We start from the raw sequence: 14,741 nt of genomic DNA on the forward strand, positions 1-14,741 counted from the left end.
AAAAACCTGTAAGCCTTTCTTTGATAAAAGTCTGGTAATAGGACAAAGCAGAGAAACGGTAACGCGCGAAATCATTGAAGCCTAAAAGATGAATAGGTCAGGATGCTCGTGTGTAAGCACACCTTCCATTCTCCTCTCAGATAAAGAGCTCGTTTTTCTAAGGAATTGATACTGTTCGCACGTGTGATTACTGTTTTCTGGTGTATAAATGTGATGCTTCAGGAGAACAAAATTTGTTGGAAGTTAGCGCTCGTGGTGTTCGTATCTCGTCTCTTGTGTCCTCGTCTTTTGCCGCGCTACAGTGTATTGTATTCCAGTGTATTCCAGCCGTTGTCCTGTGTTGTTCTCTTCTTGTGTTTCCGTCTTTTTTGGCTGGTTTTCTCCCTTGACATGCCTTACCAACAGGCCCACCATTCTTCCCTGCTTATGTACCAACAAGCCCAAAAAGTCACGCTACTATCCCAGTTCGTTTGTTCGGACCATTGGAAATCGCTTGGCGCATCCAGCACCGGTTCAACCCCGGCGACAGGAAAGGAGAAAAAGGGTCGCAATACCCTATGTACCCGGCATAAGCGAGAGCCTGTTCCTCATATTCCGTTCCTGTGAGGTCGACATCGCCCACGTTCCGACGCGCAAGCTTAGACACGCGGTAGTGAAAGTAAAAGATAAGCTGGAAAAAGACAAGTTCCCTGACGTTGTCTACAGGATCCCTTGCGCTGGCTGTGACCAAGCGTACACAGGTGAAACGGGTGACTTCCGCAAACAATTGCAGCAGCACAACAATGATTTCAACAAGCGGCACGTGGCGAAAAGCGCACTAGCAGAACATGCTGTTTCCACGGGTTATGCCATCGACTGGGATAGCGCGAGGATAATCGGAAAAGAAAAGAACAAGACGACAAGGCTTTCCCTAGAATCCATCCATATCCAAACACGGCACAGACGCAAAACCGTAACGAAGGAAATCTACCCCCGATCTGCACGAGCTGCTTACGTCACACCATGAAGCATTTAAAATGAACCCTCAGTTCATTCTCCTTTTCATTGTGAACAAGGCTCCCGTAGCCGAGGCGAAACGTCTATTTTTGTTTTTGTTTGTGTTTAACGATTGGTTGGCGCTTTTTCTTTCCCGCCATCAATTTTTCCGACCAGACGGTTTTCCGTCGAACCCTGGATTTCATGCACATAGTCTGTAAATATGTGTAAATAGTACAGTGTGCATGCCTTGAGGCTTCCTTACTAATACTTACTAGCAACTAATCACTAAAAGTAAGGAAGGGAGCATGTTGTATGCAGTTTCAGTTTCATTTTCAATTCTTTATTCCCCAGGGGGCGCTTCTGTTTTTTATGTCTATATGCTTTTATGTTTGAATAAACGTGTTGTGTGCGCATCGGGGAGGCTGGAGTCAGACTTCCACCTTCGAAAATATAACACCGAGGAGTGATGAGAAGAGATGCACGGCACAAAGTAAAAATAAAACTGAACAAAGACAGCGAAAAAAAAATGTTATTGAGGAAGGGTCGGGGCGGAAGGGTAGGTTGAAGGAAACGATTAAGCGGCGCTACCAAGTGTTGGTAAATGCTCAGACCATGTGCAAAACCTGTTTAAAGAATTTCGCCAGTGAACGAATATACATAAGAGATTCTGTTTCCCCCTGATGTGTTAATATGTGCCGGTTGTAAGATTTGTGGATTTGGAATGCATTGGAATTGGGAATTTGAATGAGGAATTGGAATTAGGAGTTCGAAATTTGTGGATGAGGAACGCCTCTCCATTTTCTCAGCCTCGCAGTTTAACTTCATCGAAGTTGTGACTGCGCTGGTTAAAATGTTCTGCCACTGCCTCCTGTATGTTCCTGGCTATGTCAGCTCCATGACCATTTAGTCTGGCGCTCGTTTACTGCCCGGTTTTTTCGATACATAGTTTCTGACGAGAGGAACAATGAAGCATTCAGATAACAATAAACGACCGGCAGTTAAAGCTAGTCTTCATACCAAAGCCGAAGTCAGTTGCCGTGCTTCTAACAGTAGTGTCGCTTTGTAAATGCTTGCATGTCGTGCATCTAGATCGAGAGCATGTGGTTACTGTCGGCGGGGGTTTCTATCAGAACTAACGTGTAATAGGATGTAATTGAGGTTTATATTGCGTCTGCATATTACCCTTGGTGCGTCGGGAAATATTTTCTCGAGGCCATCGTTGCGAGTTAAAATCGGGTGGTATTTCTTCAGAATATTGCTTATCTTTGAAAGGGCGTTCGAGTGTTTTGTTATAAGTGCAAGAGACCATGAAGCATTAGCTTTTTTTCGTTTTTGAAGTACCTCGCCTCGTTTTAGAGTGGATTCTGGTTGGAAAGCATTCTTAAGGGAGTTGTGAAGATGATTCCTGCCAGTTAGGGTGTTTTGTAGTCAGTGTAGGTGTTTCAAATAGTTGTGGTCGTCATATTCTTCTAATGTTTACATATTCACGCTGCCCTACGTCTGCCTTTTAGGACGGATCAAACTGCCTCCTGCAGCTTTTTTCCCGGAGAATTTCTACCGTATAAAAGGTGAAAGAAATGAATTGAACACAGGACGAGCGCCTGTCGCTCTATGAAACCAGTTAACCACGGCGTGTAGTAGATGGCATGGAAAATTCCAATTGATCATCTGCTCCGATTGGCAACAGTGGCGGAGTAGATACAAGGTAGGAGAAATTTCCCCTTCTCAGCAGCTTTTCAAGCACCTTACTTCTCGCAGAGTGTTGTAACGCCGCAAAACCTTTGTGGACGCCGATCGGTTGAGCCGCCCACGGCAAGGCAATGCTAAACGCGGAAAAAGAAACAACGACGCTATTAAGTTCTGCGGAGAGAGAAAGAATGCCAGTGAGGGCAACACCTCAAACGTCGGCGCGGCGGCCGACGCCCTTTTCAGCCGCGTGGACATACTGCGTCCGAAAATTGGATCGCCCAGCGGCGAAAACAATACAGCAGAAAAAAACAAAAAGCGGGGGGCGCCGTATCGCTGCTCGCGCGTGCCTTGGGGTGGAGTAAAAACAGAGCGCTGTTGAGGAGGGTTGTCCTTGTTCCTTTGTCGTCGCGTGTTTTACTCCCCTAGGCGGCCCCTCGCCCAACGCAGTCACGTATAAAAGCTCCCGCGCATGCAGAGCCGGACATTGGAAATATAGGTTTCCGAGCGCCCATCAGCATGAACAGCTACGTAAGTGACGATCCACGCGCTGCGTTCACACGAATGCCACTTGCTGCTCAAATCTCGGATATAATGGGAGAGCACGAGACGACATTCGTCCACGCGCAGCACAGTGTAGTCAGGAGCGACAAAACACCTAAAGAAGTTGCTCGAACATCATCATCATCAGGAGCCTGACTACGCCCTGTGCAGAACGAAGGCCTCTCCCATGTCTCTCTAATTAACCCTGTCCATTGCCAGTTGCGGTCACCGAAACCCCGCAAACTTCTTTATCTCTTCCGCCAACCTAACTTTCTGCCGCCCCCTGCTACGCTTGCCTTCTCTTGAAATTCACTCCGTTACCCTTGAGGACCAGCGGTTATCTTGCCTTCGCATTACATGCCCTGCCCAAGCCCATTTCTTCCTCTTGGTTTCAACTAGGATGTAATTGACCCGCGTTTGTTCCCTCACCCACTCCGCCCTCTTCCGATCTCTTAACGTTACACCTATCATTTTTCTTTCCATAGCTCGCTGCGTTGTCCTTAAGCTGAACCCTCTTTGTTAGCCTCCGCGGTTCATCGGGGTTCATCTCCTCTGTTGCGTCGAAAGGTCGTATAAGCTGTGCAAGATAGCGAAGCGATATTGTTTTTTTTCAATACAGCTAATGAGCCACTTCATAGCTCGAACACTGACTGCAGCCGCACTCTTTCCACATGCACGTAGAACATTTTGGCAGGCAGCAAGCACTGGAACAAAACTGCTGGAATTTAAGTTGCGCTGCTTGGACACAAACGAATCAGGCCAGCGCAGGGCTGGCCTCTGGCTGGCCTCTGGCTGGCCTCTGGCTGTCGGCCAATCGTTGCTGGCCTCTGGCTGGCCTCTGGCTGTCGGCCAATCGTTAAGTACGCTCATTTTGTTTTCAATTTATTCAGACCCTCCTTGCCTTCCTTGGCGTCATCGCCGCTGCATACGCCGGTGGCTACGGTGGTTACGGCCTTGGCTACGGTGGTTATGGTCTTGGCTATGGCCACGGCTACGGCCTTGGCTACGGCGGCTACGGCGGCTACGGACACGGCTATGGCCATGGCTACGGCCATGGCTATGGACACGGTGGTGCCGTCGCGGCTACCTCTGTGCAGAAGATCTTCCATCATGCCCCCGCCCGGGGTAAGTGAACTCTAACGTTGGGGCAGAGCACAGAATTGTATTCTGCTCACCATTTCACCAAACAATTTTGGTTGTTGTGGGGGCTGCTACCAGTGAATTTCTCACGTAATGCACCGCGACAGCCAGGTCTTAAAAGGAAAAAATTAAAAAAAGGACCAAGAACACATGGCACTGACTTCTGCGAAGGGCGTGCCTTCACCCGAGCTTTGAACAGCGCTCAAGCTACCATTTTCCATGCAATGAAAATAGTCAGCACCCCTTTCCTATATCCATATGCACAGCCTATGAAAACAGAATGTGTGTATATATATATATATATATATATATATATATATATATATATATATATATATATATCAAAAAAGACTTCTAGGCAGCTGATTGATCAATATAAGATAAAGTCACCAGAAATTGAAAAACATAAAAGTATTTAATTCACGACGTTTCGGTTGGAGGACCAGCCTTTTCCGAGAGAAAGACCGGTCCTCTAGCCGAAACGTCGTGAATTAAATACTGTTATGTTTTGCACATATACTGTTATGCATAAATATATATATGCGTGTGTGTGTGTGTGTGTACGTAAAGGAAACAATAACCGAAACCGAGGTGAGGTTTGCGAAATGTTCGCGCTCTTTTCAATCTGTGTTGCCTTGAACAAAATAAAAATAAATGAACAGAGGCAAAATGCAAAACTGCAGCGATCTCTAAGCAGCGCTAACTTAATTCACTAGCAAAACTTGCCGGGATAAAATTCAACGCAGTGAAAAACACATATCTTAGAAAATTTTAGGCGAAAGTTAAGCATAGAGAGCTTTTCTTTTTTTGCAGCTGTAGCAGTTGGTGTTGCCCACGGCTACGGCCATGGCCTCGGCTATGGCTATGGCGGATATGGACACGGACTTGGCTACGGTGTTGCCCTCGGCCACGGCTATGGATACGGCCATGGCTTCGGGCACTACGGTTAAGCGTCATTTTCATCATAGGTGAGCGTTTGGAATGTTGCTGACCGCTGCGAAGTTAGTGGGCGGAGAAGGGCTGCTCGCTCTCAGGCTCTTGTCTGAGCGATTAAAACATATTATCAAATTTTTTCGGAAGTCATCTGTGCGAAGCGTGCAAACAATACATGAGCAAAACGCAGAGACTACATGGCAGAGACTACCTTTGCATAACTGGGGCATAGTGCTTAGAGGAATAAAAACATTGGGTGCGCGCAGCCACTGAAGTTCACGTAAATGAAGTCTTTGAATGGAATGGAAACTTTAGATTGTGGTGCCACTGTTTCCTTATGTGTGTTTTCTCTTTCTACAGTCAACGGCGGAGCTATTCAAAACAACGGGAAAGATGTACCCGGCGCCAGCCACAAGCACAGAGTAGCGAGGAAAAGATCAATAAAATTGTTAACTTATTCAAAATCATCCCCTGGTGGTCTCATTTGTTTACCAAACAGTGAAATCTACTGGAAGTGGACGTTTGCAGTCAGAATGCGAGAACCCAACAAATCCACGGCAATGAACAAATGAACGGATATCTGGGCATTGATTCGGGTTGCGGTAACAACCACCATCATTTCAGACGATTGTATTGAAAGGATATGCGAATCCCGAATAGAGTTTGAAGCTCGCAGAAGCCAACCAGTACTTCCAAATTGAGCACTGCAATAGGATTCAAGCGATTTTTACACATTTCGTCTTTAACCCTTTCAGGGCAGCGGGACTCATGTTGGCCCACTTGTATCAAGTGCCGGCAAACGAACAACGGCGCGCCTACGTACCACATATTCCCGCACACAACCGAACATTCAAACAAGCCACTAAGCGTGATTTTATTTCTTTCTCTGATCGGTCTCTTTGGTATTCTTATTTGTGGTACAGTTTGACACGACCAATACTGGCGAACAAAAAATAAAAATTTGAAACATTGTTGAGTTTTGGAGCCTTTTCCATCATTCATGCCTTATAATACGTCTTGACTTAATTTTCAATTAAGCTGAATGTTTTCGTATACGATTAGTAGACTGGGAAGTGATTCATACCACGCTTGAGGCCTTTTTACGAAGACGCTTATACAGCGGTGTGGCCTTCTACAAATCCCAGTTGATATGGCTCGAAATTGATGCCATTCAAACGCTAGAATACATTGCTGGTGCAATTTTGCCATATTTATGCGTGTCGGACGCGCATACACCTTGGGCCTTATAAAGGGTTAAGATTTAAGCTTGCGGGCAGACTTTGGCAAACAGGACTGGCTGTTCATGATGGTCACTTAGGCAAGTTTAGTTTCCGTACTTTCGGCGAAAAAATTCCCATACTCATACAAAAGGCTGGTAGCAATGATGTTCGTCGGAGGTTTCAATATTAGGTAAGAAATATTTTGCGGCCGTCTACTTGGTAAAACTCACGACACTATAACCGAACCAACTGCCCTGTTGGAGGGGCAGTTTAGTGGGAACTAATGAATGTGCACGCGGGCATAGTTTGACATTGAAGAGTAGTGCAGGAGGGCGTCTAGAACGCCGTTGCATAGGTTTATATAGGACCATAATGCAACGCCATTATTTTGTGGAGATGACCTTTCATCTTTAAGGTGAATGATACACCCTTACTGCCTGCTCACTGGTGTCATTTTAATGCACTAAATTAAATATGAACAAAACTAAAGCTAACAAAACAAAACAAAAGCTAATGTAATGAATACGACTCGTACCATTTGCTTCAACTCTAACCCCACTGTAATTGTAAGTAAACATTTTGTGTCCGATAAAAAACTGCTATTGGCCTAACACATAAACCATGTTGCCTTAAAAGGTTCCCGTGTCATTGGCCTGTTTTGCCGGTGCATGTGCATGTGTGTTGTGTGTGTGTTCGTAGGCTTGCCCTCGCCTTCAGCAGCCGTCCTGGCGCAGCGGTTTTTTTTTCCTTTGGTTTGGTTTGCTCGATAAGATGAGATAGGGGCGGTGTTCCTCCTTGCTTGGCAATTCGTTTTTTTGCTGGTTGAGTGCGCATGGGTTTGCCTGTCATGCCTGTGATAACTGATTCCATTTGGTATATAAGCAGCTGGTGTCTCAGAAATAATAACTAGTTGGAAGTTTGCGCTCTGTCCAGTCCTCACGTCTCTTGCGTTTTCTTCTTCAATTCCATTGCGCAATTTTATTCCTTTAATTGCCGAAAATAACAGCTGCTATTTGGGACGATGTTTACCATGCAAGCACCACTGATGAGTCGTACAACAGATTCTTTGAAAAATTGAAATCTATTTACAATGAACACTTTCCTCTAGTAACTAGAAAAAATGCCACAAAAGCTCAGAACCCTTCGGTAACAAAAGAATGCCTGGGCATGATGCGCAAAAGACACGAACACTTCGCAAAATGTATGCACACGAAGGAAGTAAGCGATTTGGCAAGATTAAAAAAACTAAGGAACAAACTCGTGAAAGCAATTCGCAAATCAAAGCAACGCTACTTAAATAACCTATTCTCGGCTACAAAAGTATCCACACCGAAAAATACGCGGAGGCAATTAAACTTGCTAAAGAACCGCGTCAAGTCACATGACCTGCAACTAGGAATGAGCATAAACGGTGAAGTTCTGTCAAGATCTACGCTTGCAAACTTTTTTAACGAATACTTTGTGAACTTAATATCAGAAAAGACTAATCAAGTCCACAGCGATTACCTTCCCAATTTTCACGAGCAAAGTATTCATTTTTATCCCACTATTGAGGGAGAAGTATTTTCATGTTCTCACTCCCTGCGTAATATAAACAGTGTAGATATCGATGGTCTCCAGCTCAGACTCGTTCAATTTGTTTTGGACATCTTGTCGCCTGTTCTGAAGCATATTTATAACCGCTGCCTGTGCACTGGAAGGTTTCCTCAAAAGCTGCAAGTTGCAAAAGTGAACGTGGTTTATAAAAGTGGAGACAAAAATAACTTTTCTAACTATAAACCCATATTATTACTACCAGTATTCTCCAAATGTATAGAAAAATAATTTTATTTAAGAATCATGTGCTTTTGTGATATACAAATTTTCTCTGAAGCACAATACGGATTTCAACGCGGAAGGGCAACTATATATTCAAGCACTTCTTCAACAGAAAGAAATAAACTAGATAGCTTTGAGTCAGAACTACTGACACTTGGTATATTTGTCGGTTTCTCCAAAGCATTTGACAGGCTTAATCACACTATACTACTAACTAAACTAAGACGTTACTGTTTTCGCGGTGTAGCATTAGACCTAATAAAAAACCTATTTAAGTTTTCGAATTCAGTGTGTAGTAATAAAGAAAATGACATCCAGATTTCTACCCATAAAAACAGGACTACCACAATGTAGTATCCTGGGACCGCTGCTGTTTAATCGGTTTATCAATGACTTTGTAAACATTTTTTTTTTGTCAGACTTTATTTCAGCATCAGACGAAACACAGAGCCTGATGCAGGGACAGAAGCTAAAGGCTAATGGTGCCTGACGAGGCCTCTGACCCTACACAGCTCACAGCTGTACAGATACAATACGCATCTTAGAAACAAAAGAAATAAATTGTGCCTCCCAGCTGTAGTCACAAAAGATAAAAAAACGCAACGTTTGACACCTGTACATAAACGAAATGCATATACAGGTGCACACACAAACAACAAGTCACACATAATAGGATGTTACACAAATAACATGAATAAATTAGCACAAATAGCTGCTGTACAAAATAATACATAGCTACATAATGCACGTTTTAAATTGTCAGTGAAAACTTCATAATATGGTTTGAAACGATACAAAAGCAAGATAAAAGCAACTGATAGTCATTTTGAGTTGTACAGAGTTTTGTTTCTTTTATGAGAAGAGAGGAAAACATGAAAAACAATGTTTAATTATGACTATACTTAATTTGACGACATAACAATAGCTTCCTAAGTTGGCATTTAAATGCTTTTAATTGGCATTCATAATTTAGCTTGCCTTCAAATTTGTTTAAGATGGTAGGTATTTGGTACGCCATTGTCTGTCTTCCATAATTTGTTCGGATTTTTGGTGTACGGTGTTTTCGGTGCCTCAAAAGGTATTCAGCGTTTTCGGAGGCAATAATTCCGCACAGTTTCTCCTGGTGTATTACTTGCAGTGCTTTCAAATAATACAACTGGTCTGCCTTTAGGATGCTGTGTTTTTAAAATAGAGAAGCGGTTCTTAAGTCCTGTGGAATGCCACGATAAGATTCGAAGCAGCGCAGGATTTTCTTCTGTAAAGTAATCAGCTTAGTATAATTGTATTGAGTAGTATTGCCCCAAACCATTAAGCCGTAGGCTAGTTTGGAATAAAAAAGTGAGTAATAAATATTCTTTTTCAGTCAGAGAGGTATGAGCGCAGATATTCTGTAAAGACATCCAACTGTGCCGGCAAGTTCTACACTTAGGTTTCTTACGTGTACAGACCAGCTCAAGTATTCCTGAAACCAAACCCCGAGAAATTTTTGTGACTGAACTTGTCTTATCAAGGTTTTCTCAAATTTCACGTTAAGTTTTGTGGTGAAGAGGTTTGTTGGCGGGACGAAATATGACATATGTTGTTTTTGAGGCATTTAATCTTAACTTATCTTATCAGAAACAACATGGTATGACGTCTTGAGCACCGACGACCCGAACGATGCGTATAACTCATTCATTCGTACAGTAAAAGAATTATATAATATTGCTGTCCCTCTCAAGCAAATAAAAAGAAATAAGAAAGGGAGAAAACCATGGATTACAGATGAATACATCAATAGACTGAACTATAGAAATAACCTGTTCCACTCATTTATTGCGACTAAATATAGCTCTAAATTCCTAGAGTTCAAAAAGGTTAGGAATAAGTTAAAGGCTGACTTAAAGAAAGCCCGTACATCGTACTACATGAACAAGTTTACAGCAGCTTATACCTGTCCGAAAGAAACATGGGCACTTATGCACTCTCTTGTCTGTAAAAATCAAGATTTGTGCCCCAGCAAATAGTCATTGATGGCAAAACCTATTCAGGTCCTTCACTGGCAGATAAACTTAATGGCCATTTTCTAGCATCTGGTGCGTCGCAGAGCACGCAGAGCTGTTCATCTAGGAGTTACATAACTAAGATAGAAACTAGTTCCATATTCTTGTCTCCAACCACGCCAAGTGAAATCGAAACAGTCATCAAAAGCCTCAAAGATACTTGCGCATGTGGTCATGACGATATTGCAGTCCGTCCGGTGAAAGGATCATGCGACATTTTGAGCGTACCACTTTGTCATATCTGCAACTGCATAATGCGTCATGCGTCATTCCCTGATGAAATGAAGACCGCCCGAGTGTGCGCAATACATAAGAGCGGGACAAAGAACAATCTTGGTAACTAACGCCCGATATCCGTGCTTCCAGTTTTCACGAAGGTGGCGGAAAAAATAATCAACACTAGAATCAGCAGTTTTTTGTCCTCTAAGGGTATTTATTTATTTATTTATTTATGTACATACTGCAGACCATGGTTAGGTCCAAGCAGGAAGGGCAGGTGCACAAAAAGCAAAATTATAGCAACAAAAATACAACAATACAGCAAAGATAATGTAGTAAAACAACAATACAGCAATGCAAGACAAAGCAGAAAAAATACATAATACGCAATATCAAAAAAGATGGCTGAGGAACGCGTCTGATTTTCAGGGTTGATTAGGTTCGGTTAATGAGTTCCAGTCGGATATGGTGCGTGGGAAAAAGGAAAACTTGAACGAGTTAGTCCGGGCAAAATATGGTTTTAAAAGAGCTTTGTGATAGTGTCTTGTATTCCGTGTTGGCATTGGGGAAAGATAAGCAGAAGGGTCAAGTCTGAGTTTATTGTTAAGAAGTAATGAAAGAAAATCTAAACGAAAATTTCGTCTTCTTACCTGTAGTTCTTCAATACCGTTAGCATGCATCAAGTCTGAGGGTGAGTCAGAGGGTAGATATTTTGAATATATGAATCTAATTGCTTTCCTTTGAATGTTCTCGAGCTTATATATGTTAGACTTAGTATACGGGTCCCAAATTATGCAAGCATATTCAAGCTTGGGTCTAATTAGAGTATTATAACCTAAGAGCTTAACGTTAGCGGGGGCGTTTCGAAGTTTATGCCTTATATAACAGAGCTTACGGAATGCGAGTGAACAGATGTTATCTATGTGAGAGTTCCAAGAAAGGTTATTAGTAAGTGTTACACCCAAGTACTTTACGGACGCTACTTGTTGCAATGGTGATGATTCTAATTTATATACATATTCTAGAGCGTTTATCTTGTTAGTTATGCGAAGAGAAACGCTTTTATCTGCGTTCAGTGTCATGTCCCAGCGCTTGCACCACTGTACAATATTAGTAAGCGTATTTTGTAGGAATATACCAAAAATCTAGGAATAATCTTAAATTCTAGGAATAATAATTTCAAACCAACAGTATGGTTTCCAAAAAGGGAAATCCGTTGAATCAGCACTACTGAATATTAAGAAAAAAATAATAACAAACATAGAGAGACAGCTGTATACTCTTGGTATATTCCTAGATTTCAGGAAGTCATTGAAGGCATGTGCGTTGAAATTTTCTTAATACTCCTACAACACGAGCTAGCTTAGTGGCTATCAGGGCCACGTGATTGTTCCATAGCATGAATTCGTTGAAATAAACGCCGAGTGTTTTTACAGCACTCACTATTGCTATTGTGTTATTACCAAGTGTCAAGGTGAGGTCAGTCGCAAGATACACATTTTTAGCTCTGAATATGACGGCTTTAGATTTTTCTGTGATGATGAGCAACGCATTTCTTCTGGACCATGCATGCAGTTTCGCCAGTACATCGTTTCCTCTATGTATTAAATATTCTGCATTTGTTCCTGAAATAAATATGCTTGTGTCATCGGCAAAAATGATGTAATCGACTTCATTGTCTATTTGTACCAAGTCATTTATGTAGATGTTGAACAGCAGGGACCCCAATATGCTTCCCTGAGGGACACCATGACTAACTGATTTAAATTGAGAGCGATAGTTACCCAAGTGAACAGATTGAGTGCGGTCAGTCAAGTAGCTGGAAAATAGATTAAGCGGCACGCCACGAACGCCGTATATAGAGAGTTTCTGTATCAGAGTTAAGTGCTGCATCCTATCGAAGGCTTTTGAATAGTCTACGAATACACCGAGGGTCAGTAGTTTGTGTTCTATGTTATTTAAAATTAATTCTTTTTGTTTAAGTAGCGCTATTACAGTGGATAAATTCTCTCTAAAGCCGAACTGCTTAGTTGATAGAATATTATGTTTCTGAAAAAAACTGTTGAGGCGGATAAAAGTATCTTCTCTAGCCCTTTGGAGAAGGCCGGAAGTATTGACACTGGTCTTTAATTACTGAGCACATTTTTAGGACCACTTTTATGTATGACAATTACTTTGGCTTTCTTCATCGCTGACGGAAAGACTCCTGAGTTTAGTGATAAGTTAAACATATAAGTTAGGATCGGGGATATGGCATCAAGTACATACTAAACAGGTTGTAGTTTTAAGCCATATATGTCTTCACTTTTGCTCTTTTTCATGTTGTTGAATACTGATAAGACCTCTTCATTGCTTGTAGGCAATAGGGCAATAGAGTCGCGTACATAATTATTTATCTACTGAAGCGCACTAGGGTCATATTTACTATCAACTAATGTAGTAAAATACTCATTGAATTTGTTTGCTAACTCAGCGCCACTATACTGAATTCTATCAATTTCAAGAGTTTCGGGTGTTGTATTCGGAGTTCTGTTAAGTAGGCGATCAAGCTTTGTCCACACTTGACTTTGATCAGTTGTAGCATTGAACATGGAAATGTGGTAACTATTCTTTGCCTTCCTCAAAGCCGCAGTCACTTTGTTGCGCTGTGCCTTGAAAATTGAAAAATCGCCAGGATCCCGACTTTGCAAAAACCGTTGAAATAATTTATTTTTTTTTGGAGATCATATGAAGGATGGTCGACGTTATCCAGGGCTTACGAGCTTTTTTTGGGGGTTTTACTGAATTATAGGGAATCTTATCACGATATATAGAGATGAATGTCTCTAAAAAGGAGTCAAACGCCTCCTCTACGTCTTCGAAATACGTAGCGCGAAAAACAAGACACAGGCAAGATGAAGACAGGACACGAGCGCTTTCTCACGACTGAATTTTTTATTAGGATGGATATCAGAATATATACCATAGATATGGAAGCGGAGAAGAAAGAAGAAAAAACAAAATAACAACTCAAAAAAAGAACAAGACGAGGAGATAAAAGGCCGGCGATGGATGCAGGTACATAGCATAGCAACATAAAATACGTGCACTGTTACTTAACAACCGATTGGAGGTACACAATCTCACTTTTTGTTAAGGCGATGGATGCGTCACTAATACACTTCCCCCCCCCCCCTCCCCTTCTTTCGCGATATTGAACGCTTCAATAAAAGTGTCACGCATGTCGAAAGACTGAAAGTAGGTCAATTTAGCCTCTTTGACCGAAGCATTCATATCTCTGGTAATCTTTTTTAACTGATCCATGTTATCTTGCGACGGATTTCTTTTGAAGCGTGCATATAGTTGTTGCCTCTTTGCAACGACTCTGCGCAGCGCTTTTGTAAACCATGGCTTGCTTTTGCTGCGACGTTTCGTCATCACCCATGACGGCACATATTGCTCACGCAAATCAAAAAGTTTGGCTGTTAGTGTGCGCCACAGCTCATCAACGCTGAGTGAATCAGACAATGTTTCGTACACATCGACATAGGATTCAAGTGCCCGGGCTATCTCGGGGAAATTTGCTTTTCGATAACTGTAAATGCGCCGATTGCCACAGTCTTCAAGTTTAACATACTGAAAGTTCATTTCTGCTAAAACACAACTGTGATCACTGATACCGGGCTCTACAAGGGTAGAATAAGCTGCCGCCGAAGCGATCGCCTGCAATAGTGCGGGCTTTGGTAGGCAGCCGCGAACCGTGGCAGCCTTGTCGCTTTCGGGAGCGGCCGCATAATCATGGCGTTGTGGGCAGGGGCGAGCAGTCTTCTGCTGTGGCGTATCGCTCGCAAAGCGATCGCTTTCCGCAAGACGCTTCCTACCTCTCCTTTCATCAGGCTCTATTGCTCGGCCGTGACGGTGGCGGCATTGCAATGCAGGATGATGCAGAAGCGTACGCGGACACAACGAGACGCAGGCCTGACAAGAATGTATATTCAGCGCGTTCGAATACTCCGTGAGCGTAGAAAGAGAAGTTTATTTTTTTCTAATGTGAACAAAAATACAATGAAAAACTGCTGAACTCATTGCTCTGATCAGTCAAGCACATGCGCAGTGACGCAGCACTGAGCACGTCAGTAAGGCAGTAAGAAAGCCGACACTCGACCGCCGCGCAGAACGATGA

General features: G+C 42.6%; 1 protein-coding gene across 1 annotated transcript; it reads left to right on the top strand.

Annotated features, from left to right (window-relative positions):
- Positions 1 to 3,183: 3,183 nt before the first annotated feature.
- On the top strand, positions 3,184 to 5,297 carry LOC149345516 (uncharacterized). The gene is made up of 3 exons (XM_089541148.1): positions 3,184 to 3,195; positions 4,098 to 4,332; positions 5,161 to 5,297. The coding sequence occupies exons 1-3, from the start codon at positions 3,184 to 3,186 to the stop codon at positions 5,295 to 5,297; spliced, it is 384 nt and encodes a 127-aa protein (XP_089397274.1).
- The last annotated feature ends 9,444 nt before the right edge of the window (positions 5,298 to 14,741 follow it).

This window comes from Amblyomma mixtum, chromosome 4, assembly GCF_055824585.1.
Source record: "Amblyomma mixtum isolate Tamu chromosome 4, ASM5582458v1, whole genome shotgun sequence".
In the NCBI taxonomy this organism is placed as follows: Eukaryota; Metazoa; Arthropoda; class Arachnida; order Ixodida; family Ixodidae; genus Amblyomma; species Amblyomma mixtum.